Genomic DNA, 25,903 nt, shown 5'->3' with positions numbered 1-25,903 from the left:
TTTTTTTTTTTTTTTTTTTTTTTTTTTGCACATGGCAACGGAGGCCTAAAGCGAAAAGGTTTTATAAAACCCAGCTGAAGGCCTAGGACTGGGGTGACGGCGCGGGTGCCCACAGAGAGGGCTCTGAGTGCCGCCTCTGGCACCCGTGCCATAGGTTCGCCACCACTGGTATAGGGGGTACCTTGATCAATAGCAGTAACTGTGAGAGGGACCTCGGAGTCCTAGTGGACAATCACTTAAATACGAGCCAGCCGTGTGCTGCAGCTGCCAAAAAGGTCAACACAATGCTGGGCTTGCATTAACAGAGGGATAGAATCAAGATCATGTGAAGTATTAATACCACTTTACAAGGCCTTGGTAAGGCCACACTTGGAATACTGCATCCAGTTTTGGTCACCACGATGTAAAAAAGATGTTGAGACTCTAGAAAGACTGCAGAGAAGAGCAACAAAGATGATTAGGGGACTGGAGGCTAAAACATATAAGGAACGGTTGCTGGAATTGGGTATGTCTAGTTTAACGAAGAGAAGGACGAGGGGGGACATGATAGCAGTGTTCCAGTATCTCAGGGGCTGCCACAAAGAAGAGGGAGTCAAGCTATTCTCCAAAGCGCCTGAAGGCAGGACAAGGAGCAACGGGTGGAAACTAATCAAGGAGAGAAGCAACCTGGAACTAAGGAGAAACTTCCTGACAGTTAGAACAATTAACCAGTGGAACAACCTGCCTCCAGAAGCGGTGAATGCTCCAACACTGGAAGTTTTTAAGAAGAGACTGGACAGCCATTTGTCCGAAATGGTATAGGGTTTTCTGCCTGAGTAGGGTGTTGGACTAGATGACCTCCAAGGTCCCTTCCAACTTTATTATTATTATTATTATTATTATTATTATTATTGTTGTTGTTGTTGTTGTTGTTGTTTTGTTGTTGTTTTGTTGTTGTAATAATAATAATAATAATAATAATAATAATAATAATAATAATAATAATAATAATAATAATAGTAAAGTTGGAAGGCGTTTGGTTTTTCTTGCCTAAATGTAGAACCTTGCTTTTTTCATCATTGAATTTCATTTTGTTAGATAGTGCCCAGTGTTCAAGTCTGTCCAGATCCTTCTGTATCCTAAGCCTGTCTTCTGGAGTGTTGGCTATTCTTGCCAGCTTGGTGTCGTCTGCAAATTTGATGAGTTCCCCATCTATCCCCTCGTCCAAATCATTGATATAGATATTGAAGAGCACTGGGCCCAGAACAGAGCCCCGGGGCACCCCACTACACACTTCCCTCCATGTAGATGCGGTTCCATTGAGGACCACTCGCTGAGTACGGCCAGTCAACCAGCTACGGATCCATCTGGTGATGGTGCTTTCTACCCCACATTTTTCTATCTTGCCATCTGGTGGTGGTGCTTTCTACCTCACATTTTTCTATCTTCTTCTTTTTAAAATGCTTCTTTTTAAAATGTCTTGGCAGGTTTTCCAAGTCCGCAAAGTAACGGGAGCAAACACGAGCAAAATATTTGCCATGAAGGTGCTGAAAAAGGTGAGATGGCTTTGATCACCCAACTGTAGGAAGATAGACAACTTTTGTGTGAGGTGAATGTAGACCAGGGGTCTTCAAACTTGGCCGTTTTATGACTTGTGGACTTCAACTCCCAGAATTCCTCAGCCAGGCACACCGTTGGGAGTTGAAATCCATAAGTCATAAAAGGGGCAAGTTTGAAGACCCCTGATGTAGAACAAGGTTTTGCTTGCTGCCGATCTTAAATTTAAGCTCCATTAAGAATTAAGCTCCAGAGAATCATTGGTAGGAGAAATATGACTAGTCCTCAACTTACAATCATTTGCTTAGTGACCGTTCAAAGTTACAACGGCACTGAAAAACTATGACCGTTTCTCACACTTATCACTGTTGCAGCATGCCTGTGGTCACATGATCAAAATCCAGACTCATGGCAACTGATTCATATTTACGACGGTTGCAGTGGCCCGGGGTCATGTGATCCCCTTTTGCGACCTTCTGACAATTACAGCCAATGGGGAAGCCAGATTCACTTAAAAACCAAGTTACTAACTTAACTGCGATAATTCAGCTAACAATTGTGGCGAGAAAGGTCATAACATGGGGCAACTGTCTTGCTTAGCAACGGAAATTTGCTAAAATTGTGGTCATAAGTTGAGGATACCTGTCATCATAACTGAAATAAAGGAATTTTATACAACCAACTCTGCATTTTTGTCCAGTTACTTCAGATATTAGCAGCAATTGGAGAATCACTTTTCACTCGCTTGCAAAGTTTTTCATCTGTTATTGCGTGCTTAAATTTTTTGAACTTTTGCTTGATTGATGCAGTAATTATGCAATCAGATATTTTTTAACAAGCATTGCTGTTATGGCTCTTTGTAAGATAGTAGAGCAGCTAGCAGCAGAGTCTACGCTTTTCATTTTGAAGTGTCATCCAGTCTGTTGAAATCTAAATTACTCTGAATGTATTATAGCTGAACATACATTTTATCAATGGGTTGGATTATGTCCTCCTGTGATCTATAGCCTGTTTTGAAAAAAGGGAGGAGAAGGAATGAGATAAGGAAGAGGAGGCTGGACAAAGTAGGTTTGGTTCAAGTGTGTTTGGTTGTTTGAAGTTCATGGAATTTCAAGAAACAGGCTCTTATGTCGTATGTCAGTGGTGGCGAACCTACGGCACACGTGCCAGAGGCGGCACTCAGAGCCCCCTCTGTGGGCATGCACGCCATGCCCTGGAGATGGCAACCGTCCCTCTTCAACCAGCCGCCCACTAACTCGCTGAGGTCCCACATGGCCGGATGCATCCCAGCACCCATGCGCTCGCTGGCCTCTGTGTGCAAGGGCCGATGGTGTCAGGCAGCAGCCGCCCTGGCCCCTGCCACAACTTGCCCTGTGACAATGGCCCCCCCGCCCTGCCTCACCTTGCCTCGCCTCACCCTGCAGGACAAGCCTCCTGCCCACTGCCCCACCTGCCAAAGACCCCCTGGATCTCCCCCAACCCTGCCCGGCCCCCACAGGTGTCCCTCCCCATCAGCAATATTGAGGTGATCACGCCCACCTTGGCCACACCCACCCAATCTGCCATGACCACCACAGCCAGGTCCACCCAGTGGTCCACGCCCACCTGGCACCCAGCGATAAATAAGTGGGTTTTGGGTTGCAGTTTGGGCACTCGGTCTCTAAAAGGTTCGCCATCACTGTCATATGTGAATCAGACCATTATTACAAGCCACTGGTTGGTTTATGTTTGATGACTTTGATAACTGAAGGTAGTGAAAACCAAGTCAAATAATTTGAAGAGGCTATTTAAGGTTTATAATGTCCAATGCCCTCTTTAAATCAAGAATCCAAGTTAAAGTATAGGAGAGGGAAGTTAAATGGAAGATGAACTACAATTTGTTGTAGACTGGCTAAACAATGTAGTAATTGGAGGAACAGTTCAAGCTTTATTCCAGAAGCCAAATCAGAAATAAGTGATTGCTCTACAACTTGCTTTTTTGGTGGCCGTCCTGGGTCTATATCAGCAACTATAAGATGTGTGGACTTTAACTTCCAGAATTCACCAGACAGCATGCTTTGTTCTTTTTCTACTCTGGCTACAGCTGCCCATGTCTTGATCACCTTGCAAACAGACTACTGCACTGCATTCTACTTGGCACTCCTCTTGAAATCTGTTCAGCAACTTTAGTTGATATAATATGCAGCAACTTTATACACTCCAGTCCCTTCCTTGTTCACAGCAAACCATATTTGACCTCTACATTGAACAAACCCTAGCTTGCATGAAGAAGCTTTAGAAAGCTCGCTTCAAATCACGATCGGCTGTTTTACAAACAGGCACTACATTTAGACTTACCTGGGTCTACAGGTTTTGAGACAAGTATAGCTTTACCTTCCTCAAAATTAGGAAATGTGGCAGATAAGGAAAAAAATAGAGTTTGGCTTTGGGGATGAATTGATCCATTGCTCCAAATATGTTTTGTGAACTTCGGTAGCTATCAGTGGCTCCAGTTTGGTCACAAACGTAGCAGACTTGATATAATTGTACTGTGTTTTTATCAGGCAGGAAAGATCAGGTCCACATGTGGAGGTCCAATTAAATTGTTTATTTATTTATTTATTGCTAAAAGACTACGGACAAGAATCTTCTCAACTAACGGCTTAGAGTTAGACAACAGTCAATGGAATTCAAGGGAGGGTGGACTTAGTCCGCTTATGGCAGTGATGGCAAACCTTTTAGAGACCGAGTGCCCAAACCCCCCTGCCCCGCACACCATCCCCACCCCGTGGGCCACCCACCGCCTCTACGGCCTGCCGCAGATTGCCCAGGTGGCCCAGTAGCACCATAGTGGCCACAGCCTCTGCCTGTGCCCCGCAGCTTCATCTGCACGTGACAGGGCGTGAGGGCGGAGTCTTGTCCCCACTGCCCGGCTGCCATGTCCTTGGCTGCGCTGTTCCATGTGGGCCGCACCTGAGGGTAGGGTAACTCTCCTCCAGGGGTGCTGGTGAGGAGGGGGCCACGGGGGGAGGCGGGGCTGGGGCGACGGCACATGTATCCAGAGAGAGGGCTCTGAGTGTCATCCCTGGCACGCGTGCCATAGGTTCGCCACCATTGGCTTATGGCTACATAGGGATTCTAGGCTGATCCCTCTTTTAACTCCGCCCCCAGATTCTACCAGCTCCCTCTACATATTTTTTTTTATATTTTATTGATTTTCTTTTGTATACATATGTTAATTTTTCAATCAACGAGTTTGTCTGGGATTAGTTATGCTAATACATATTCAATTCCTAATCCTTCATTCTTTCCTCTAACCAACGATAAAATAGATCCCAAATTTGGTAGTAGTCCGTGTCTTCTTTATCTTTCAGTCTCATGGTTAAGCCAGCAAGATTAGCAAAAATGTTTAAAAATATGTCAGATAGATGCTGGAAATGTAAACATATTATAGGCACGTATTACCACATTTGGTGGACTTGTGGCAAAGCTAAGGCTTATTGGAGAAAGATACATATGTGGTTAGAAAAAATATTAGGTGAGCATGTTGATTTTAAACCTGAACTTTTTTTTACTAGGTATAATGCCTGAAAAGATTAATAAACAGAGTTTATTCTTAATTTTGCACATCACTACAGCAGCGAGAATAATCTTCGCATAATACTGGAAGAATGAAGAATTGCCATCAGAAGAAGAAATAATTAGGAAAATATTGGAATGTGCAGATAGATTTTTTTAAAAAAATACAGATACTATGATTGTTTTGTCTTCTTTAGGCGATGATTGTGAGGAACGCAAAAGACACCGCTCACACGAAAGCCGAGCGGAATATCTTGGAGGAGGTCAAGCATCCATTTATCGTGGACTTGATTTATGCCTTTCAGACCGGTGGAAAACTCTACCTCATCCTCGAGTATCTCAGTGGTAAGTCTGAGCTGAGAATCAAAATGTGGATTTTTGAGCTCACCGACAGCGTGGGATCAGTTTCATTGCTCCCTCATAAAACTCCTCTATATTTTTAGAAATATAAGCAGTCCTCCATTTACAACCAGAATTGAGCCCGGAATTACAGTTTGTTGAATTGTGCTGGTTGTCACCGTGCTCCATTTTGCGACCTCTTTCGTGGTGGTCGTTAAGCAAATCAATTGTCTGCCATTGATGTTTTTGGCTGAAAATCAGAAGTAAAAACAGATTTCTGGGGGGAAAAAACATAAATCGGGATGGTGCAAACGGCTGTAAATATGGTCTGGTTGCTGAGCACCCAAAATGTAATCATGTGACATTGGGAGTAGCCTGGCTGTCAAAAGTTCAAATCTGGGCCGTGAGTAACTCTGGGTAACTGTCGTGACTTTGAATGGTTGCTAAGTGACTGGTGGTAAGGCGAGGACTACCTGTATCTTCTTGTGTAAATCTAATACATGGCAGGAGAAGGAAAAGGGGATGATTCAGTGTGATTCAGAATTGTTTTTTTCCAAAGAAGTTTCGTTAAAGAAGCATATCTTTATATTAGTTTTTCCCAAACTGCTATAGGATAAAGAGTTGCAGAACCTGGGGGAGTAGTCAAAAGAGGGATCAGCCTAGAATCCCTACGTCAGTGATGGCGACCCTTTTAGAGACCGAGTGCCCCAAAACCACCCCTCCCAGCCCTGCTCTGCCTCCCACCCTGCCTGCTCCGCCCCCACCTGCCCCCTGCCCCGCCCACCATCAGGGACACAGACCGCCTCCATGGCCCACAGCAGATCACCCAGGCAGCCCTGCAGCACCATGGCAGCCACACCCTTTGCCCACACCCGCAGCATCATCTGCACGCTATGGGGTGCGAGGGCGGAGTCGTGTCCCTGCTGCCCGCCTATGTCCTTGGCTGTGCTGCTCCGTGTGGGCCGCACCCAGGGGTGATTCTCCTCCAGGGAGGCTGCTGGTGAGGAGGGGGCCACGGGGGAGGCAGGGCTGGGGCGACGGTGCGTGTGCCCACAGAGAGGGCTCCGTGCCATAGGTTCGCCACCACTGCCCTACGTAGTCACAAGCAGACTAAGTCCAACCTTCTCCCCCCCCCCCGAATGCTGTTGACCCTCATCTCCAAGCAGGTGCTAACCTTTGGTTGAGAAGAATCCTGTGCATTGGCCTAATTAGCAATACAGCAGTCTAATTGGACCTTCAGGTGTGGACCTGGCGTTTCCCACCTAACAACTTCCCCCTTTCAGAAATGGTCTCTATCAGGAAGGTTGCGTTTCTGGGAAAGCCACAATTACTGTACGTAGCTGTCCAGTGGACCCAATGTCCATTCTTGGCATGGGTCCAGGCCACTTGAGGGACTGTCTCATCCCACTGGGATTGCCCGCCCCACCCAGGCTGGCAAAGGAGGCATTCCGCTGGCCCCCTTGTCCTCAGTATTCCGGCTGACGGGATCCAGGAGAAGGACCTTCTCTGCCATCACACCTGCCCTTTGGAACATCTTGTCCTCCAGAGTGAGATTCAGCTCCAGCCGTACTGACCTTCTGCCAGTTAGCCATCTTTTAATTAGGCTGCAATATTTGGCTTTGTTTAGTGTCTTATTTATGTCTCTTTTTTTTGTTCAGTTTTTATCTTTTAACGACTGTAAGCCAGGGTTACCCTGAAGTAAGAAGAGCGGCCAATAAATTTGCAAATAAATAAATAAATTACAAGGCAGTTTGTGAATCCAACCTGAGTGTGATCAGTTCTCTAAACCAGGGGTGTCAAACTGCCGGCCCGCGGGCCTGATGCGTCGTGGTGAAACCGCGCCCGCCCCATTGCCAGCAATGGGGAAAAAGTCGCAATACGTCGCGACGCGTCACATGACGTTGCGAGTTTGACCACCACCACCCCGCTCTAAACAAAAGGACAATTTATCCAGAATGCCCCATGGACTTGGAAGTAGGGCAGCTAGCTTTCTGCCGTGCAGCCCTCTGCGCCCCATCTTATCTTGTGGCGTCTGTCCCGTGCTAACTTTCCTAGTGACGGAGTCAAAAATTTACTGTGCTTTTCTCACGCTTTGATTTTCAGGAGGAGAACTCTTCATGCAGTTGGAACGAGAGGGGATATTTATGGAAGACACTGCTTGGTAAGTGACCGAACGTTTCTTCTGCTCCAGCAGGGTAGACGATAAGGCAAGAGCCGAGTGAAGAACGTACGAAGTCTGTTGTGGGGGAAGATTGGGGAGGCATATCACAGCTTCCTACTGAGCTGCATTTTCATTTCCCATACTTCAAAGACAAGGTTGTTTGGGCCACAGCCTTTGGGCATTTGGAAACTGAATAGGCCTGTGGGTGCCTGAAGGCTGATCTTATGAGATGTCACAATATGAACGTAAATGTAAACACTGTGTGTTTCATTTAGACAGTCATATAAATACCACTAAGTATAGCCATGAAGCCACAGTGGACCTAAAATAGCTCCTGTTGAAACAAACCTCTGTACAGAAACTTGCTAAAGGCAGATGCTGACAGATTTTTTTTATATAATATTTTATTCTCCAATTTTACATTTAAGTATTTAAAAAAGCAACGTGGTGGCTGGGTTAATCAATAGTTCGATAACAAAATCTTTAGTACAAATCTCAAGTTACAACATCAAATATTTCCTCTCTTTTCCCCTTAACATTTACTGTCTCGTATTTAAGCTAATACAGTTCTTCTTATATCAACCCAGTAAAAACATCATTATTACATTTATCAATGAATTTTAACTTGTACGTATCTTAATTATTTTTTACATTCAATCTTCATAAACAATCCATATCCTGTTATTAATTTTTCCCCCCAATTTTTAATTTCCCATCAATATTCCAATTTAACCGTTGATATTTATAATTTTCAGGCTTTAGGTAACCAAGATTTCCCTTATCTCAATTCATAACAGAATCCCTTCCATTAGTTGTTATTCTGATTTATCTCGGTCGAGTCACAACTGAAATTATGGTTACTGTTTTTCCTCTGAGGCTATTGCCTCCAGAGCACAGATGGGGGAAACCCAGCACTCTAGGACAGGGCTTTTCAACCTTTTCACCCATTGTACCACTTTTAGGATATGGCAATATCCGAGTACCACCAGTCGCCTAGCAAGGTGTCAAAAACTTGACCAGGAAAAAAGTGATAAAGTACAGGTAGTCCTCGACTTACAACAGTTCGCTTAGTGACTGTTCGAAGTTACAATGGCACTGAAAAAGGTGCCCCCCAAGCCACAGCCGAGCAAGACACCTGCCTGCCCGCCCGGCGGCGCTCTTCCTCCTGTCCAAGTTTTTCATTATTGTGAGCATTTCTGTTGAGGATTGGCAGCAGGGGTCTTTAGTTTTTATTCCCCCCCCCCCCGTCTGCTGGGTGGTTGCAGCAGGTTTTGGTCACTTCACATGACCCTGGGACACTGTGACCGTCATAAATATGAATCAGTTGCCAAGCATCTGAATGTAAATCACCAGACCCTGGAGATGCTGCAACATTCCAGCTGATCAGCACTTCTTCTGGGCTCAGCAGAAGCACCAGGATCAGCGCAGAGCTCCAGCTGACAGCCCCGAAGAAGCGCCGATCAGCTGGAAAGCGGCACTGATCCTGGCGCTTCCGCTGAGACCTGACAGCCCTGCAGCACCAGCCATCTCTCGCTCAGGCTTGTGCGGTGCTGACATCGGTTCAGCTCATTCCCCTCCCCAGCTACCACTTTTCTAGGATGGGCGCGTACCACCTGCCAGATACCAATGTACCACAGGCGGTACCCGTACCACTGGTTGAAAAGCCCTGCTCTAGGAGCTGCAATAGTGAGTGAGGATAAAACTAAGCCAAAGAAATAACTATAAAACTTGGAAGCTGAGTCCTTTTGTCAAGTGCCACATCTGAAGTTTTGCAGTGATGGGTTTGTTTTTTTTTAAAAAAATATTCATTAATCCAATTTATAGGGTTGCTGATTGAGATTGATTGACTTGATTAAAACTTAAAAACTGCATAGCCACCAAGGATTCTTTCCTAATCATTTTTTTTTTTTTTGCATTGTAGCTTCTACTTGGCTGAAATTTCGATGGCTTTGGGACACCTGCATCAGAAAGGAATCATCTACCGTGACTTAAAGCCAGAAAACATCATGCTGAATCACCAAGGTTAGAAAGACAATTATACCAAGTCTGTTTTTGTCAACCTTTTTTCAGAATTATTGGAATCTGGTTGTGATTCGGTAGATTTCCCCACCCGATAGTCAACAGATCTGCCGCGATTGCAGTTTTTTAGCATTTCCAGACGGTGTATAAGGCAGAGGTCTCCAACCTTGGCAACTTGTAGACTTCAACTTTTAGCATTCCCCAGCCAGCCACAGCGGCTGGGGAATTGTGGGAATTGAAGTCTTAAAAGGTTGCCAAGGCTAAAGATCGCCGGTGTAGGGACAAATGTCCCACTATCTGTGTAGAGACTAGATCAAGGCTTTTCAATCAGTGGTACGGGTACCACCTGTGGTACATTGGCACCTGGCAGGTGGTACGCGACCATCCTAGAAAAGTGGTAGCGGGGCAGGGGAATGAGCTGAACCGGTGGCAGCACCGCACAAGCCTGAGCGAGAGACGGCTGGAGCTGCAGGGCTGTCAGGGCTCAGCGGAAGCGCCAGGATCAGCGCCAGGCTCCAGCTGGAGCTCGGTGCTGATCCTGGTGCTTCTGCTGAGACCTGAAGAAGCACCAATCAGCTGGAATGTTGCAGCATCTCCAGGGTCTTGTGATTTACATTCAGATGCTTGGCAACTGATTCATATTTATGACGGTCACAGTGTCCCAGGGTCATGTGAAGTGACCAAAACCTGCTCCAACTACCCAGCAGACGGGGGGGGGGAATAAAAACCAAACACCCCCCCACCCCCGCTGCCAATCCTCAACAATGCTCACAACAATGAAAATGCTCACAACAATGAAAACCTCGGACAGGAGGAAGAGCGCCGCCGGGTGGGCAGGCAGGTATCTTGCTCGGCTCTGGCTTGGGGGGCACTTTTTTCAGTGCCATTGTAACTTTGAACAGTCACTAAGCGAAATGTTATAAGTTGAGGACTACCTGTACTTTATCACTTTTTTCCTCTTTTTTTTTGGTCAAGTTTTTGACACCTTGCTAGGCAATTAGTGGTACTCGGATGTTGCCATATCCTAAAAGTGGTACAATGGGTGAAAAGGTTGAAAAGCCCTGCTTTAAGGACACCTCTTGCCTTGGAGTTCTGTTTTTACTGGTCTCCTCTATTGGAACCATGACAAAAGTGACTTACGACCATTTTTCACACTTACGACCATTGTAGCATCCCCAGTTGTCACGTCATCAAAATTTGGGTTCCTGGCAACTGGCCTGTATTTTATAACGGTTGCAGCATCCCGGGGTCCCTTTGCAACTTTCCCAGATTCTGACAAGCAGAATCAATGGGGGAAAGCCAGATTCGCTTAACGACCTCGTGATTCACTTAACAACTGCAGTGATTCACTTAACAGCGGTGGCAAAAAGGTCATAAAATGGGGCACGACTCACTTAACCGCTGCCTTGCTTAGAAACGGAAACGTTGGGCTCAACATTTGGTTGTAAGTCGAGGTCTACCTGTGTGGTATTTTAATTTTATATTAGCTTTCTATGGTTCTCTCCCCTCACTTCCTTTTTTATTTCCTTTTGTTTTTCCCCCCCAGGTCACGTTAAACTGACAGATTTTGGACTGTGTAAAGAATCCATTCATGATGGAACAGTCACACATACGTTCTGTGGAACAATAGAATACATGTGAGTCCAGCTGACAAGACAGAAAAGTGTTGATAATGGTGGTCAAAGAGAAGTATTTATTTTTCCCCTCTTTAGATTAACCTGCCTAGTGGTCAGAGCAACCCATGAATGTTTCCAGTTTAAATTAGGAGAGGACACACACACACACACACACCAGCATTTCTTGAGAAGATGAAAAGATTTCTCTCCATGTACATGTGTTGGACCTAAATTACTGTAACCTCCAGTCAAAATGACCTCGCCAAATCTGAGGAGACCAGGCTGATGAAACTGATTCTTTAGAAAGCAGGATTCTTGTCAATTTAATCTAACTGTTGTATTTTCTCTCTCAAAAAAAAAAAAGACTTACCTTTTTAAACGTCCCAATAGGATCCTTTATTATTATTTTATGTAGCTATTGGATTTATATCAAGATCAAGGCAGCATACACCATACAGGTAGTCCTTGACTTACAACAGTAATGGAGCCTGCCCATTACTTGTCGCAGGTCACGATGGTCATTGAGTGAAGTGCCAAACCTAAGGACTCCCTCATTCCCAGTGAATCATTAAATGGGACTGGAGGCTAAAACATACAAGGAACGGTTGCAGGAATTAGGTATGTCTAATTTCAGGGGTAGGCAACCTTGGCTCTTTTATGACTCGTGGACTTCAACTCCCAGAATTCCTGAGCCAGCCATGCTGAGGGGAAAGGGAGAGGTTTCCAAGCTGAGCCATGTTGGCTCAGGAATTCTGGGAGTTGAAGTCCACGAGTCATAAAAGAGCCAAGGTTGCCTACCCCTGGTCTAGTTTAATGAAGAGAAGGATGAAGGGTGACATGGTAGCAAGTCTTCCAGTATCTCAGGGGCTGCCACAAAGAAGAGGGAGTCAATCTATTCTCCAAAGCCCCAGAAGGCAGGACAAGAAGCAACGGGTGGAAACTAATCAAGGAGAGAACCAACCTAGAACTAAGGAGAAACTTCCTGACAGTTAGAACAATTAACCAGTGGAACAACCAGCCTCCAAAAGCGGTGAATGCTCCAACACTGGAAGTTTTTTAGAAGAGACTGGACAGCCATTTGTCCGAAATGGTATAGGGTTTCCTGCCTGAGCAGGGGGTTGGACTAGATGACCCTCCAAGGTCCCTCCCTCGGAGGCCTAGTGTAGGCTTGGGCTCACATGCTCTGAGCCCCCTCAGCCCTCTCCCACTCCCAAAATTACTCCACTCCCTATCCCGGCGAGATGGGAGATAAGTGATGGGGTATCTTAAGCACTCGCTCCTTTAATTTTCCCCCTCAACAACAATCCTGTGAGGTAGAATGGATTCACAGTTAGTGTCACTTAGTGCCTTTCCACATCAAAGGGTGGGCTTGAAATAGGACTTGGCATTCTAATTACTGGAGTCACCCTGTTTAATGCTTTGAGAAGACGCTGGTTTTGATAAGATGTCTTGAGCTGTAAGGATTGGAAGCATGTTTCTCGTTTGGCCTCCTGAATTTTGCAAGACAAGGGTCACCCTGCACGTACCACTGAGATTTCGTCAGCGCCACAACAAGTGTCAAGGTTTTCACGTGCTATCAATTGAAAGAGATATAGTACATTTTACTACAAGTGGTCCTCGGGCTTACAACTGGCAGCTTAGCGATCGTTCAGAGTTACAACTGGAAAAAGGGAGTTACGATACAGTTCAGTTTCTGAAGGAGGAAGCTATTCCACTGATTAATTGTTCTCACTGTCAGGAAATTCCTCCTCATTTCCAGATTGGATCTCCCTCTGGCGAGCTTCCACCCATTGCTTCCTGTCCTGCCCTCAGGTGCTTTGGACAATAAGTCAATCCCCTCTTCTCTGCGAGAGCCCCTTAAGTAGGGGAAGACAATTATCATGTCCCCCAATCCTTCTCTTTGATAGGCTAGCCCAAGGGTCTTCAAACTTGGCCCTTTTATGACTTGTGGACTTCAACTCCCAGAATTCCTCAGCCAGTGTACTTGAAATCTACAAGTCATAAAAGGGCCAAGTTTGAAGATCCCGTCTTAGATCAATATCTCTCAACTTCGGCAACCCCTTTCAGATTGTGGACTTCAAATCCCAGAATTCCTCAGCCGATATGGCTGGCGAATTCTGGGAGTTGAAGTCTACATATCTGAAAGCGTTGGCCGAGGTTGAAAGACATTGCCTTAGTTCATCTTACGGAACAACTATAGCTTTGCCCGGTTTTTATTTGACACTGTCTCTCTTCCACTTCCTCTTCTGAATGAGCGCTGTAGACTTGTGTGCCTGGCTGAGGAATTCTGGGAGTTGAAGTCCACACTTCATAAAAGGGCCAACTCCCACTAATTGTTCATCATAGGATTTAGCCTCCACACCCCTTATCATCTTTGTTGCTCTTCTCTGCACTCTTTCTAGGAGCCTCGGCCTCTTTTTTATATTGTGGTGACCAGAACTGGGCACAGTGTCCCAAATGTGGCCTCAATAGTCCAGTAAATCACCTCTCGTGATCTTGATGCCATCCTTCTGTCGATGCAGCCTAGGATTGCATTGGGTTTTTGGGGCAGATAAAGCACACTGCTGGCTCAAGTGATGGTCCACCAGGACACCTAGATCCCTCTCACAGGCAGTACTGTTGAACCAGGTCCTGCCTATCCTATACCTTTGCCTCTGTTTTTTAAAGTTCAGGAACTTACTTTTCATACTCTTCTCAGCTCAGCTTGATGTTTTACAACACAGGTGTCAAACTCGCCGTGACACGTGATGTGTCGCGACATAACATCTTTTTTCGCATTGCCGGAGCTGGGGGGGGCACGGCCTCCGTGTGATGCAACCGGCCCGTGGGCCGGCAGTGACACCCCTGTTTTACAAGAAGCTGTCACTACTCATACTTCTACGTATAGCGAGTTGGCCAAGCTAGTCACCTGGAGCAAGGCTTTTCAACCAGTGGTACGGGTACCACCTGTGGTACATTGGCACCTGGCAGGTGGTACGCGACCATCCTAGAATAATGGTAGCTGGGGAGGGGAATGAGCTGAACCGGTGGCAGCACCGCACAAGCATGAGCGAGAGATGGCTGGAGCTGCAGGGCTGTCAGGGCTCAGCGGAAGCGCCAGGATCAGCGCCAGGATCCAGCTGGAGCTCGGCGCTGATCCTGGCGCTTCTGCTGAGCCCTGAAGAAGCACCAATCAGCTGGAATGTTGCAGCATCTCCAGGGTCTTGTGATTTACATCCAGATGCTTGGCAACTGATTCATATTTATGACGGTCACAGTGTCCCAGGGTCATGTGAAGTGACCAAAACCTGCTGCAACCACCAGCAGACGGGAATAAAAACCAAACACCCCCCCACCCCACCCCCACTGCCAATCCTCAACAGAAATGCTCACAACAATGGAAACCTCGGACAGGAGGAAGAGCGCCGCCGGGTGGGCAGGCAGGTGTCTTCCTCGGCTGTGGCTTGGGGGACACTTTTTTCAGTGCCGTTGTAACTTCGAACAGTCACTAAGCGAACTGTTGTAAGTAGAGGACTACCAGCACTTCATCACTTTTTNAGTTTGTTGAATTGTGCTGGTTGTCACCGTGCTCCATTTTGCGACCTCTTTCGTGGTGGTCGTTAAGCAAATCAATTGTCTGCCATTGATGTTTTTGGCTGAAAATCAGAAGTAAAAACAGATTTCTGGGGGGAAAAAACATAAATCGGGATGGTGCAAACGGCTGTAAATATGGTCTGGTTGCTGAGCACCCAAAATGGAATCATGTGACATTGGGAGGAGCCTGGCTGTCGGAAGTTCAAATCTGGGCCGTGAGTAGCTCTGGGTAACTGTCGTAACTTTGAATGGTTGCTAAGTGACTGGTGGTAAGGCGAGGACTACCTGTATCTTCTTGTGTAAATCTAATACATGGCAGGAGAAGGAAAAGGGGATGATTCAGTGTGGTTCAGAATTGTTTTTTTTCCAAAGAAGTTTCGTTAAAAAAGCATATCTTTATATTAGTTTTTCCCAAACTGCTATAGGAGAAAGAGTTGCAGAAGCTGGGGGAGTAGTGAAAAGAGGGATCAGCCTAGAATCCCTACGTCAGTGATGGCGACCCTTTTAGAGACCGAGTGCCCCAAAACCGCCCCTCCCACCCCCGCTCTGCCTCCCACCCTGCCTGCTCCGCCCCTACCTGCCCCGCCCACCCTCAGGGACACAGACCGCCTCCATGGCCCGCAGCAGATCACCCAGGCAGCTCTGCAGCACCATGGCATCCACAACCTTTTCCCACACCCCGCAGCATCATCTGCACGCTATGGGGTGCGAGGGCGGAGTCGTGTCCCTGCTACCCGCCTATGTCCTTGGCTGTGCTGCTCCGTGTGGGCCGCACCCAGGGGTGATTCTCCTCCAGGGAGGCTGCTGGTGAGGAGGGGGCCACGGGGGAGGCGGGGCTGGGGCGACGGCGCGTGTGTCCACAGAGAGGGCTCCGTGCCATAGGTTCGCCACCACTGCCCTACGTAGTCACAAGCAGACTAAGTCCAACCTCCCCCCCCCCCCGAATGCTGTTGACCCTCATCTCCAAGCAGGTGCTAACCCTTGGTTGAGAAGAATCCTGTGCATTGGCCTAATTAGCAATACAGCAGTCTAATTGGACCTTCAGGTGTGGACCTGGCGTTTCCCATCTTTCAGAAATGGTCTCTATCAGGAAGGTTGCGTTTCTGGGAAAGCCACAATTACTGTATGCAGCTGTCCAGTGGACCCAATGTCCATTCATGGCATGGGTCCAGGCCACTTGAGGGACTGTCTCATCCCACTGGGATTGCCCGCCCCACCCAGGCTGGCAAAGGAGGCATTCCACTGGCCACGTTGTCCTCAGTATTCCGGCTGACGGGATCCAGGAGAAGGACCTTCTCTGCCATCACACCTGTCCTCCAGAGTGAGATTCAGCTCCAGCTGTACTGACCTTCTGCCAGTTAGCCATCTTTTAATTAGGCTGCAATATTTGGCTTTGTTTAGTGTCTTATTTATGTCCTTTTTTTTGGTACAGTTTTTATCTTTTAACGACTGTAAGCCAGGGTTACCCTGAACAGCGGCCAATAAATTTGCAAATAAATAAATAAATTACAAGGCAATTTGTGAATCCAACCTGAGTGTGATCAGTTCTCTAAACCAGGGGTGTGAAACTGCCGGCCCGCAGGCCAGATGCGTCGTGGTGAAACCGCGCCCGCCCCATTGCCAACAATGGGGAAAAAGTCGCGATACGTCGCGATGCGTTACATGACGTTGCGAGTTTGACCACCACCACCCCGCTCTAAACAAAAGGACAATTTATCCAGAATGCCCCATGGACTTGGAAGTAGGGCAGCTAGCTTTCTGCCGTGCAGCCCTCTGCACCCCTCTTATCTTGTGGCGTCTGTCCCGTGCTAACTTTCCTAGTGACGGAGTCAAAAATTTACTGTGCTTTTCTCACGCTTTGATTTTCAGGAGGAGAACTCTTCATGCAGTTGGAACGAGAGGGGATATTTATGGAAGACACTGCTTGGTAAGTGACCGAACGTTTCTTCTGCTCCAGCAGGGTAGACGATAAGGCAAGAGCCGAGTGAAGAACGTACGAAGTCTGTTGTGGGGGAAGATTGGGGAGGCATTTCACAGCTTCCTACTGAGCTGCATTTTCATTTCCCATACTTCAAAGACAAGGTTGTTTGGGCCACAGCCTTTGGGCATTTGGAAACTGAATAGGCCTGTGGGTGCCTGAAGGCTGATCTTATGATATGTCACAATATGAACGTAAATGTAAACACTGTGTGTTTCATTTAGACAGTCATGTAAATACCACTAAGTATAGCCATGAAGCCACAGTGGACCTAAAATAGCTCCTGTTGAAACAAACCTCTGTACAGAAACTTGCTAAAGGCAGATGCTGACAGATTTTTTTTATATAATATTTTATTCTCCAATTTTACATTTAAGTATTTAAAAAAGCAACGTGGTGGCTGGGTTAATCAATAGTTCGATAACAAAATCTTTAGTACAAATCTCAAGTTACAACATCAAATATTTCCTCTCTTTTCCCCTTAACATTTACTGTCTCGTATTTAAGCTAATACAGTTCTTATTATATCAACCCAGTAAAAACATCATTATTACATTTATCAATGAATTTTAACTTGTACGTATCTTAATTATTTTTTACATTCAATCTTCATAAACAATCCATATCCTGTTATTAATTTTTCCCCAATTTTTAATTTCCCATCATTATTCCAATTTAACCGTTGATATTTATAATTTTCAGGCTTTAGGTAACCAAGATTTCCCTTATCTCAATTCATAACAGAATCCCTTCCATTAGTTGTTATTCTGATTTATCTCGGTCGAGTCACAACTGAAATTATGGTTACTGTTTTTCCTCTGAGGCTATTGCCTCCAGAGCACAGATGGGGGAAACCCAGCACTCTAGGACAGGGCTTTTCAACCTTTTCACCCATTGTACCACTTTTAGGATATGGCAATATCCGAGTACCACCAGTCGCCTAGCAAGGTGTCAAAAACTTGACCAAAAAAAAAGAGGAAAAAAGTGATAAAGTACAGGTAGTCCTCGACTTACAACAGTTCGCTTAGTGACTGTTCGAAGTTACAGTGGCACTGAAAAAACTGCCCCCCAAGCCACAGCCGAGCAAGACACCTGCCTGCCCACCTGGCGGCGCTCTTCCTCCTGTCCGAGGTTTTCATTATTGTGAGCATTTCTGTTGGGGATTGGCAGTGGGGGTGTTTGGTTTTTATTCCCCCTATCTACTGGGTGGTTGCAGCAGGTTTTGGTCACTTCACATGACCCTGGGACACTGTGACCGTCATAAATATGAACCAGTTGCCGAGCATCTGAATGTAAATCACAAGACCCTGGAGATGCTGCAACATTCCAGCTGATCGGCACTTCTTCTGGGCTCAGCAGAAGCACCAGGATCAGTGCTGCTTTCCAGCTGATTGGTGCTTCTTCAGGGCTCAGCAGAAGCACCAGGATCAGCGCCAAGCTCCAGCTGACAGCCCCGAAGAAGCGCCGATCAGCTGGAAAGCGGCACTGATCCTGGCGCTTCTGCTGAGACCTGACAGCCCTGCAGCTCCAGCCATCTCTCGCTCAGGCTTGTGCGGTGCTGACATCGGTTCAGCTCATTCCCCTCCTCAGCTACCACTTTTCTAGGATGGGCGCGTACCACCTGCCAGGTACCAATGTACCACAGGTGGTACCCGTACCACTGGTTGAAAAGCCCTGCTCTAGGAGCTGCAATAGTGAGTGAGGATAAAACTAAGCCAAAGAAATAACTATAAAACTTGGAAGCTGAGTCCTTTTGTCAAGTGCCACATCTGAAGTTTTGCAGTGATGGGTTTGTTTTTTTTAAAAAAAATATTCATTAATCCAATTTATAGGGTTGCTGATTGAGATTGATTGACTTGATTAAAACTTAAAAACTGCATAGCCACCCAGGATTCTTTCCTAATCATTTTTTTTTTTTTTTTGCATTGTAGCTTCTACTTGGCTGAAATTTCTATGGCTTTGGGACACCTGCATCAGAAAGGAATCATCTACCGTGACTTAAAGCCAGAAAACATCATGCTGAATCACCAAGGTTAGAAAGACAATTTTACCAAGTCTGTTGTTATCAACTTTTTTCAGAATTATTGGAATCTGATTGTGATTCGGTAGATTTCCCTACCCGATAGTCAACAGGTCTGCCGTGATTGCAGTTTTTTAGCATTTCCAGACGGTGTATAAGGCAGAGGTCTCCAAGCTTGGCAACTTGTGGACTTCAACTTTTAGCATTCCCCAGCCAGCCACAGTGGCTGGGGAATTGTGGGAATTGAAGTCTTAAAAGGTTGCCAAGGCTAAAGACTGCCGGTGTAGGGACAAATGTCCCACTATCTGTGTAGAGTCTAGATCAAGGCTTTTCAACCAGTGGTACGGGTACCACCTGTGGTACATTGTCACCTGGCAGGTGGTATGCAACCATCCTAGAAAAGTGGTAGCGGGGGAGGGGAATGAGCTGAAGTGACGGCAGCACCACACAAACCTGAGCGAGAGATGGCTGGAGCTGCAGGGCTGTCAGGGCTCAGCGGAAGCGCCAGGATCAGTGCCGCTTTCCAGCTGATCAGCACTTCTTCAGGGCTGTCAGCTGGAGCTCGTTGCTGATCCTGGTGCTTCTGCTGAGCCCAGAAGAAGCGCCGATCAGCTGGAATGTTGCAGCATCTCCAGGGTCTTGTGATTTACATTCAGATGCTTGGCAACTGGTTCATATTTATGACGGTCACAGTGTCCCAGGGTCATGTGAAGTGACCAAAACCTGCTGCAACCACCCAGCAGACGGGGGGGAGAATAAAAACCAAACACCCCCCACCCCACCCCCACTGCCAATCCTCAACAATGCTCACAACAATGAAAATGCTCACAACAATGAAAACCTCGGACAGGAGGAAGAGCGCCGCCAGGTGGGCAGGCAGGTATCTTGCTCGGCTCTGGCTTGGGGGGCACTTTTTTCAGTGCCATTGTAACTTCGAACAGTCACTAAGCGAAATGTTATAAGTTGAGGACTACCTGTACTTTATCACTTTTTTCCTCTTTTTTTTTGGTCAAGTTTTTGACACCTTGCTAGGCAACTAGTGGTACTCGGATGTTGCCATATCCTAAAAGTGGTACAATGGGTGAAAAGGTTGAAAAGCCCTGCTTTAAGGACACCTCTTGCCTTGGAGTTCTGTTTTTACTGGTCTCCTCTATTGGAACCATGACAAAAGTGACTTACGACCATTTTTCACACTTACGACCATTGCAGCATCCCCAGTTGTCACGTCATCAAAATTTGGGTTCCTGGCATCTGGCCTGTATTTTATAACGGTTGCAGCATCCCGGGGTCCCTTTGCAACTTTCCCAGCTTCTGACAAGCAGAATCAATGGGGGAAGCCAGATTCGCTTAACGACCCCGTGATTCACTTAACAACTGCAGTGATTCTCTTAACAGCTGTGGCAAAAAGGTCATAAAATGGGGCACGACTCACTTAACCGCTTCCTTGCTTAGAAACGGAAATGTTGGGCTCAACATTTGGTTGTAAGTCGAGGTCTACCTGTGTGGTATTTTAATTTTATATTAGCTTTCTGTGGTTCTCTCCCCTCACTTCCTTTTTTATTTCCTTTTGTTTTTTCCCCCCCAGGTCACGTTAAACTGACAGATTTTGGACTGTGTAAAGAATCCATTCATGATGGAACAGTCACACATACGTTCTGTGGAACAATAGAATACATGTGAGTCCAGCTGACAAGACAGAAAAGTGTTGATAATGGTGGTCAAAGAGAAGTATTTATTTTTCCCCTCTTTAGATTAACCTGCCTAGTGGTCAGAGCAACCCATGAATGTTTCCAGTTTAGATTAGGAGAGGACACACACACACACACACACACATCCCAGCATTTCTTGAGAAGATGAAAAGATTCTCTCCATGTACATGTGTTGGACCTAAATTACTGTAACCAGTCAAAATGACCTCGCCAAATCTGAGGAGACCAGGCTGATGAAACTGATTCTTTAGCAAGCAGGACTCTTGTCAATTTAATCTAAACGTTGTCTTTTCTCTCAAAAAAAGACTTACCTTTTTAAACGTCCCAAGAGGATCCTTTATTATTTTTTTATTTAGCTACTGGATTTATATCAAGATCAAGGCAGCATACACCATACAGGTAGTCCTTGACTTACAACAGTAATGGAGCCTGTCCATTACTTGTCGCAGGTCACGATGGTCATTGAGTGAAGTACCAAACCTAAGGACTCCCTCATTCCCAGTGAATCATTAAACAAGGGACTGGAGGCTAAAACATACAAGGATCAGTTGCTGGAATTAGGTATGTCTAGTTCAGGGGTAGGCAACCTTGACTCTTTTATGACTCGTGGACTTCAACTCCCAGAATTCCTGAGCCAGCCATGCTGAGGGGAAAGGGAGAGGTTTCCAAGCTGAGCCATGTTGGCTCAGGAATTCTGGGAGTTGAAGTCCACGAGTCATAAAAGAGCCAAGGTTGCCTACCCCTGGTCTAGTTTAATGAAGAGAAGGATGAAGGGTGACATGATAGCAAGTCTTCCAGTATCTCAGGGGCTGCCACAAAGAAGAGGGAGTCAATCTATTCTCCAAAGCCCCAGAAGGCAGGACAAGAAGCAACGGGTGGAAACTAATCAAGGAGAGAAGCAACCTAGAACTAAGGAGAAACTTCCTGACAGTTAGAACAATTAACCAGTGGAACAACCTGCCTCCAGAAGCGGTGAATGCTCCAACACTGGAAGTTTTTAAGAAGAGACCGGACAGCCATTTGTCCGAAATGGTATAGGGTTTCCTGCCTGAGCAGGGGGTTGGACTAGATGACCCTCCAAGGTCCCTCCCTTGGAGGCCTAGTGTAGGCTTGGGCTCACATGCTCTGAGCCCCCCCAGCCCTCTCCCACTCCCAAATTACTGCACTCCCTATCCCGGCGAGATGGGAGATAAGTGATGGGGTATCTTAAGCACTCGCTCCTTTAATTTTCCCCCTCAACAACAATCCTATGAGGTAGAATGGATTCACAGTGTCACTTAGTGCCTTTCCACACCAAAGGGTGGGCTTGAAATAGGACTTAGCATTCTAATTACTGGAGTCACCCTGTTTAATGCTTTGAGAAGACGCTGGTTTTGATAAGATGTCTTGAGCTGTAAGGATTGGAAGCATGTTTCTCGTTTGGCCTCCTGAATTTTGCAAGACAAGGGTCACCCTGCACGTACCACTGAGATTTCGTCAGCGCCACAATAAGTGTCAAGGTTTTCACGTGCTATCAATTGAAAGAGATATAGTACATTTTACTACAAGTGGTCCTCGGGCTTACAACTGGCAGCTTAGCGATCGTTCAGAGTTACAACTGGAAAAAGGGAGTTACGATACAGTTCAGTTTTTGAAGGAGGAAACTATTTCATTGATTAATTGTTCTCACTGTCAGGAAATTCCTCATTTCCAGATTGGATCTCCCTCTGGCAAGCTTCCACCCATTGCTTCCTGTCCTGCCCTCAGGTGCTTTGGATAATAAATCAATCCCCTCTTCTCTCTGACAGCCCCTTAAATAGTGGAAGACAGTTATTATGTCCCCCAATCCTTCTCTTTGATAGGCTAGCCCAAGGGTCTTCAAACTTGGCCCTTTTATGGCTTGTGGACTTCAACTCCCAGAATTCCTCAGCCAGTGTACTTGGCTGAGGAATTCTGGGAGTTGAAGTCCACAAGTCATAAAAGGGCCAAGTTTGAAGACCCCTGTCTTAGATCAATATCTCTCAACTTCGGCAACCCCTTTCAGATTGTGGACTTCAACTCCCAGAATTCCTCAGCCAATATGGCTGGCTAGGGAATTCTGGGAGTTGAAGTCCACATATCTGAAAGGGTTGGTCGAGGTTGAGAGACATTGCCTTAGTTCATCTTACGGAACAACTATAGCTTTGCCCGGTTTTTATTTGCCACTCTCTCTTCCACTTCCTCTTCTGAATGAGCGCTGTAGACTTGTGTGCCTGGCTGAGGAATTCTGGGAGTTGAAGTCCACAAGTCATAAAAGAGCCAAGTTTGAAGACCCCTGAGCTAGACATACCTAACTCCCACTAATTGTTCATCATAGGATTTAGCTTCCACACCCATTATCATCTTTGTTGCTCTTCTCTGCACTCTTTCTAGGACCTTGGCCTCTTTTTTATATTGTGGTGACCAGAACTGGGCACAGTGTCCCAAATGTGGCCTCAATAGTCCAGTAAATCACCTCTCGTGATCTTGATGCCATCCTTCTGTCGATGCAGCCTAGGATTGCATTGGGTTTTTGGGGCAGATAAAGCATACTGCTGGCTCAAGTGATGGTCCACCAGGACACCTAGATCCCTCTCACAGGCAGTACTGTTGAACCAGGTCCTGCCTATCCTATACCTTTGCCTCTGTTTTTTAAAGTTCAGGAACTTACTTTTCATACTCTTGTCAGCTCAGCTTGATGTTTTACAACACAGGTGTCAAACTCGCCGTGACACGTGATGTGTCGTGACATATCACGTCTTTTTTCGCATTGCCGGAGCTTGGGGGGGGGCACGGCCTCCGTGTGATGCAACCGGCCCATGGGCCGGCAGTGACACCCCTGTTTTACAAGAAGCGGTCACTACTCATAATTCTACGTATAGCGAGTTGGCCAAGCTAGTCACCTGGAGCAAGGCTTTTCAACCAGTGGTACAGGTGCCACCTGTGGTACATTGGCACCTGGCAGGTGGTATGCAACCATCCTAGAAAAGTGGTAGCGGGGGAGGGGAATGAGCTGAACCGGTGGCAGCACCGCACAAGCCTGAGCGAGAGACGGCTGGAGCTGCAGGGCTGTCAGGGCTCAGCGGAAGCGCCAGGATCAGCGCCAGGCTCCAGCTGGAGCTCGGCACTGATCCTGGGGCTTCTGCTGAGCCCAGAAGAAGCACCTATCAGCTGGAATGCTGCAGCATCTCCAGGGTCTTGTGATTTACATCCAGATGCTTGGCAACTGATTCATATTTATGACGGTCACAGTGTCCCAGGGTCATGTGAAGTGACCAAAACCTGCTGCAACCACCCAGCAGACGGGGGGGAATAAAAACCAAACACCCCGACCCCACCCCCGCTGCCAATCTCAACAGAAATGCTCACAACAATGAAAACCTCGGACAGGAGGAAGAGCGCCGCTGGGCGGGCAGGCAGGTGTCTTGCTCGGCACTTTTTTCAGTGCCGTTGTAACTTCGAACAGTCACTAAGCGAACTGTTGTAAGTAGAGGACTACCAGCACTTCATCACTTTTTTCCTGTTGTTTTTTTTTTTGGTCATCACGTTTTTGACACCTTGCTAGGCAACTGGTGGTACTCAGATATTGCCATATCCTAAAAGTGGTACAATGGGTGAAAAGGTTGAAAAGCCCTGACCTGGAGTAATGGTTATTCACCGCAGGCTGTTACTGAAGCTCAGTGGCTGTAGGTGCTCTCCGCGGGATTTTTAATTGTGATCATTACCTGTTCTGATGCTGTGATCTGCCGTGCTGATCTTTGCTATTTGCGTGTGATGTCTTTTTAGGGCCCCTGAAATTTTGATGAGGAGTGGGCACAACCGTGCTGTGGACTGGTGGAGTTTGGGGGCATTAATGTATGACATGCTGACTGGAGCAGTAGGTGCACACTTACAAGCTGCATGTTTTATTTTTAGTTTTGTTTTGTTTTGTTTTGTTTTGGAACATGTTTCATGCCTTTAAAGAATTTGCCATGTGGTTTTAACCTGCCTGTTGCTAAGCATGTGTGGTTAGATTTTTCTTGTTTATGAAAAAAAAAATCTCTTTTATATTCTGGTTTATTCAGAAAAATGATTGCCCTGTTTAAGTAGTCCTTGACTTACAACCACAGTGGAGCCTGGAATATTGATTTTAAGTTGTTGTGTCGTAAGTCGAGACACCATATGACCGGATTCTATTTTTAAGGCTATTTTTACGGTGGCAGTAAAGCGAGTCACTGCGATCAGTAAACAAATCACATGGTCTTTAGGGGAATCCATTCATCCAAACAGCCAGAGGGGGTTTTTTTTGGGCCAGAAATTGGCAAAAATCCACAGTCAGAGACTGCTGCAATCAGTCATAAATACGAGCTGGTTCCCTGGCGCTCGAAATGCAATCATGTGACAGGGGGAGGACCACAATTGTAACTTTGAGGACAGATTATATATAGCTCTTTTTTAAATCAATCATAACTTCCAAGTGGTTGTTAAATAACCAATTATAAGTCAAGGACTATCTGTATTTCACTCTGCTTCTTGGAATGACATACCAGTTCCATTTATGTTGATTCACAATACTTAACAGCTGTACGCAACAGGTTTGCTGGGAGGGAAATTCTCTTCCACTGGCTGGGCTGAATTTCTCACCCAAATCATACGATCTTTGGGTTTGCAGCAAGCTTGGAAATTGAATCCCTCAACTCAGTGCTTTTCCTTTTGGGTTTGCAGTCCAGGAATAGTACCGATTCCTTACGTGCTTACTGCCGACATTGTAGACAGGGTGTCCAGGGTGTGTGCCTATCAAAAAGTCAAGATATCAGTTGCGACTGTGATCAAATCTCTGCCATGTCTCACGTGATCACACACATCCCTGTCTGTGGAGAGTCTCAAGTCATCCAAGTCATGGTTGTCTCAAAAGGTGCAAACTGGACTTTCTTTCTTTGTTTTTCCTGAACTAAGAACTAAGCCTTCCATCTCCCCCCTCCCTCCTGCCAGAACCGATGAAGCTTCTTGGAGGAGAAGTGAAACTTCTTCAAGGAAAAATAAAAGTCCAGTTGCCTTTTGAAAAAACACCTAGGACAGTGATGGCGAACCTCTTAGAGACCGAGTGCCCAAACTGCAACCCAAAACCCACTTATGTATCATCGGGTGCTGGGTGGGTGTGGCCCATTGGGTGGGCGTGGCCCATTGGGTGGGCGTGGCTGCGGTGGGAACGGCAGACTGGGTGGGACTAAAAAGTTCAATCAATCAATTCCAACTTTGCGAGATCTTTTTTTTCCCCGCGAGAAGTTGAAATTGATTGATTGATTGAACCTTTTTTTTTTTTTTTGCATACGGTGGCAGAGGCCTAAAGGAAAAAGGTTTTATAAAACCCAGCTGAAGGCCTAGGACTGGGGTCGATGGCGCACGTGCCCACAGGGA

General features: G+C 46.3%; 1 protein-coding gene across 2 annotated transcripts in view; it reads left to right on the top strand.

The window, feature by feature from the left end:
• Positions 1-25,903, top strand: part of RPS6KB1 (ribosomal protein S6 kinase B1) — a 50,735-nt gene that overhangs the window by 13,647 nt on the left and 11,185 nt on the right. For both annotated transcript variants that reach the window (XM_015828080.1, XM_015828081.1), the window contains 6 exons: positions 1,467-1,535; positions 5,292-5,439; positions 7,537-7,594; positions 9,516-9,616; positions 11,160-11,250; positions 24,293-24,383. In XM_015828080.1, the coding sequence (XP_015683566.1) occupies positions 1,467-1,535; positions 5,292-5,439; positions 7,537-7,594; positions 9,516-9,616; positions 11,160-11,250; positions 24,293-24,383 (558 nt within the window). The remainder of the gene's footprint in view (positions 1-1,466; positions 1,536-5,291; positions 5,440-7,536; positions 7,595-9,515; positions 9,617-11,159; positions 11,251-24,292; positions 24,384-25,903) is intronic.

The sequence above is a fragment of the Protobothrops mucrosquamatus genome, unplaced genomic scaffold (assembly GCF_001527695.2).
Source record: "Protobothrops mucrosquamatus isolate PMUCROS unplaced genomic scaffold, P.Mucros_1.0 scaffold4208, whole genome shotgun sequence".
Classification (NCBI taxonomy): Eukaryota; Metazoa; Chordata; class Lepidosauria; order Squamata; family Viperidae; genus Protobothrops; species Protobothrops mucrosquamatus.
Note: the sequence above shows the minus strand (reverse complement) of the source record. Positions and strands in the feature narration are given on the sequence as shown.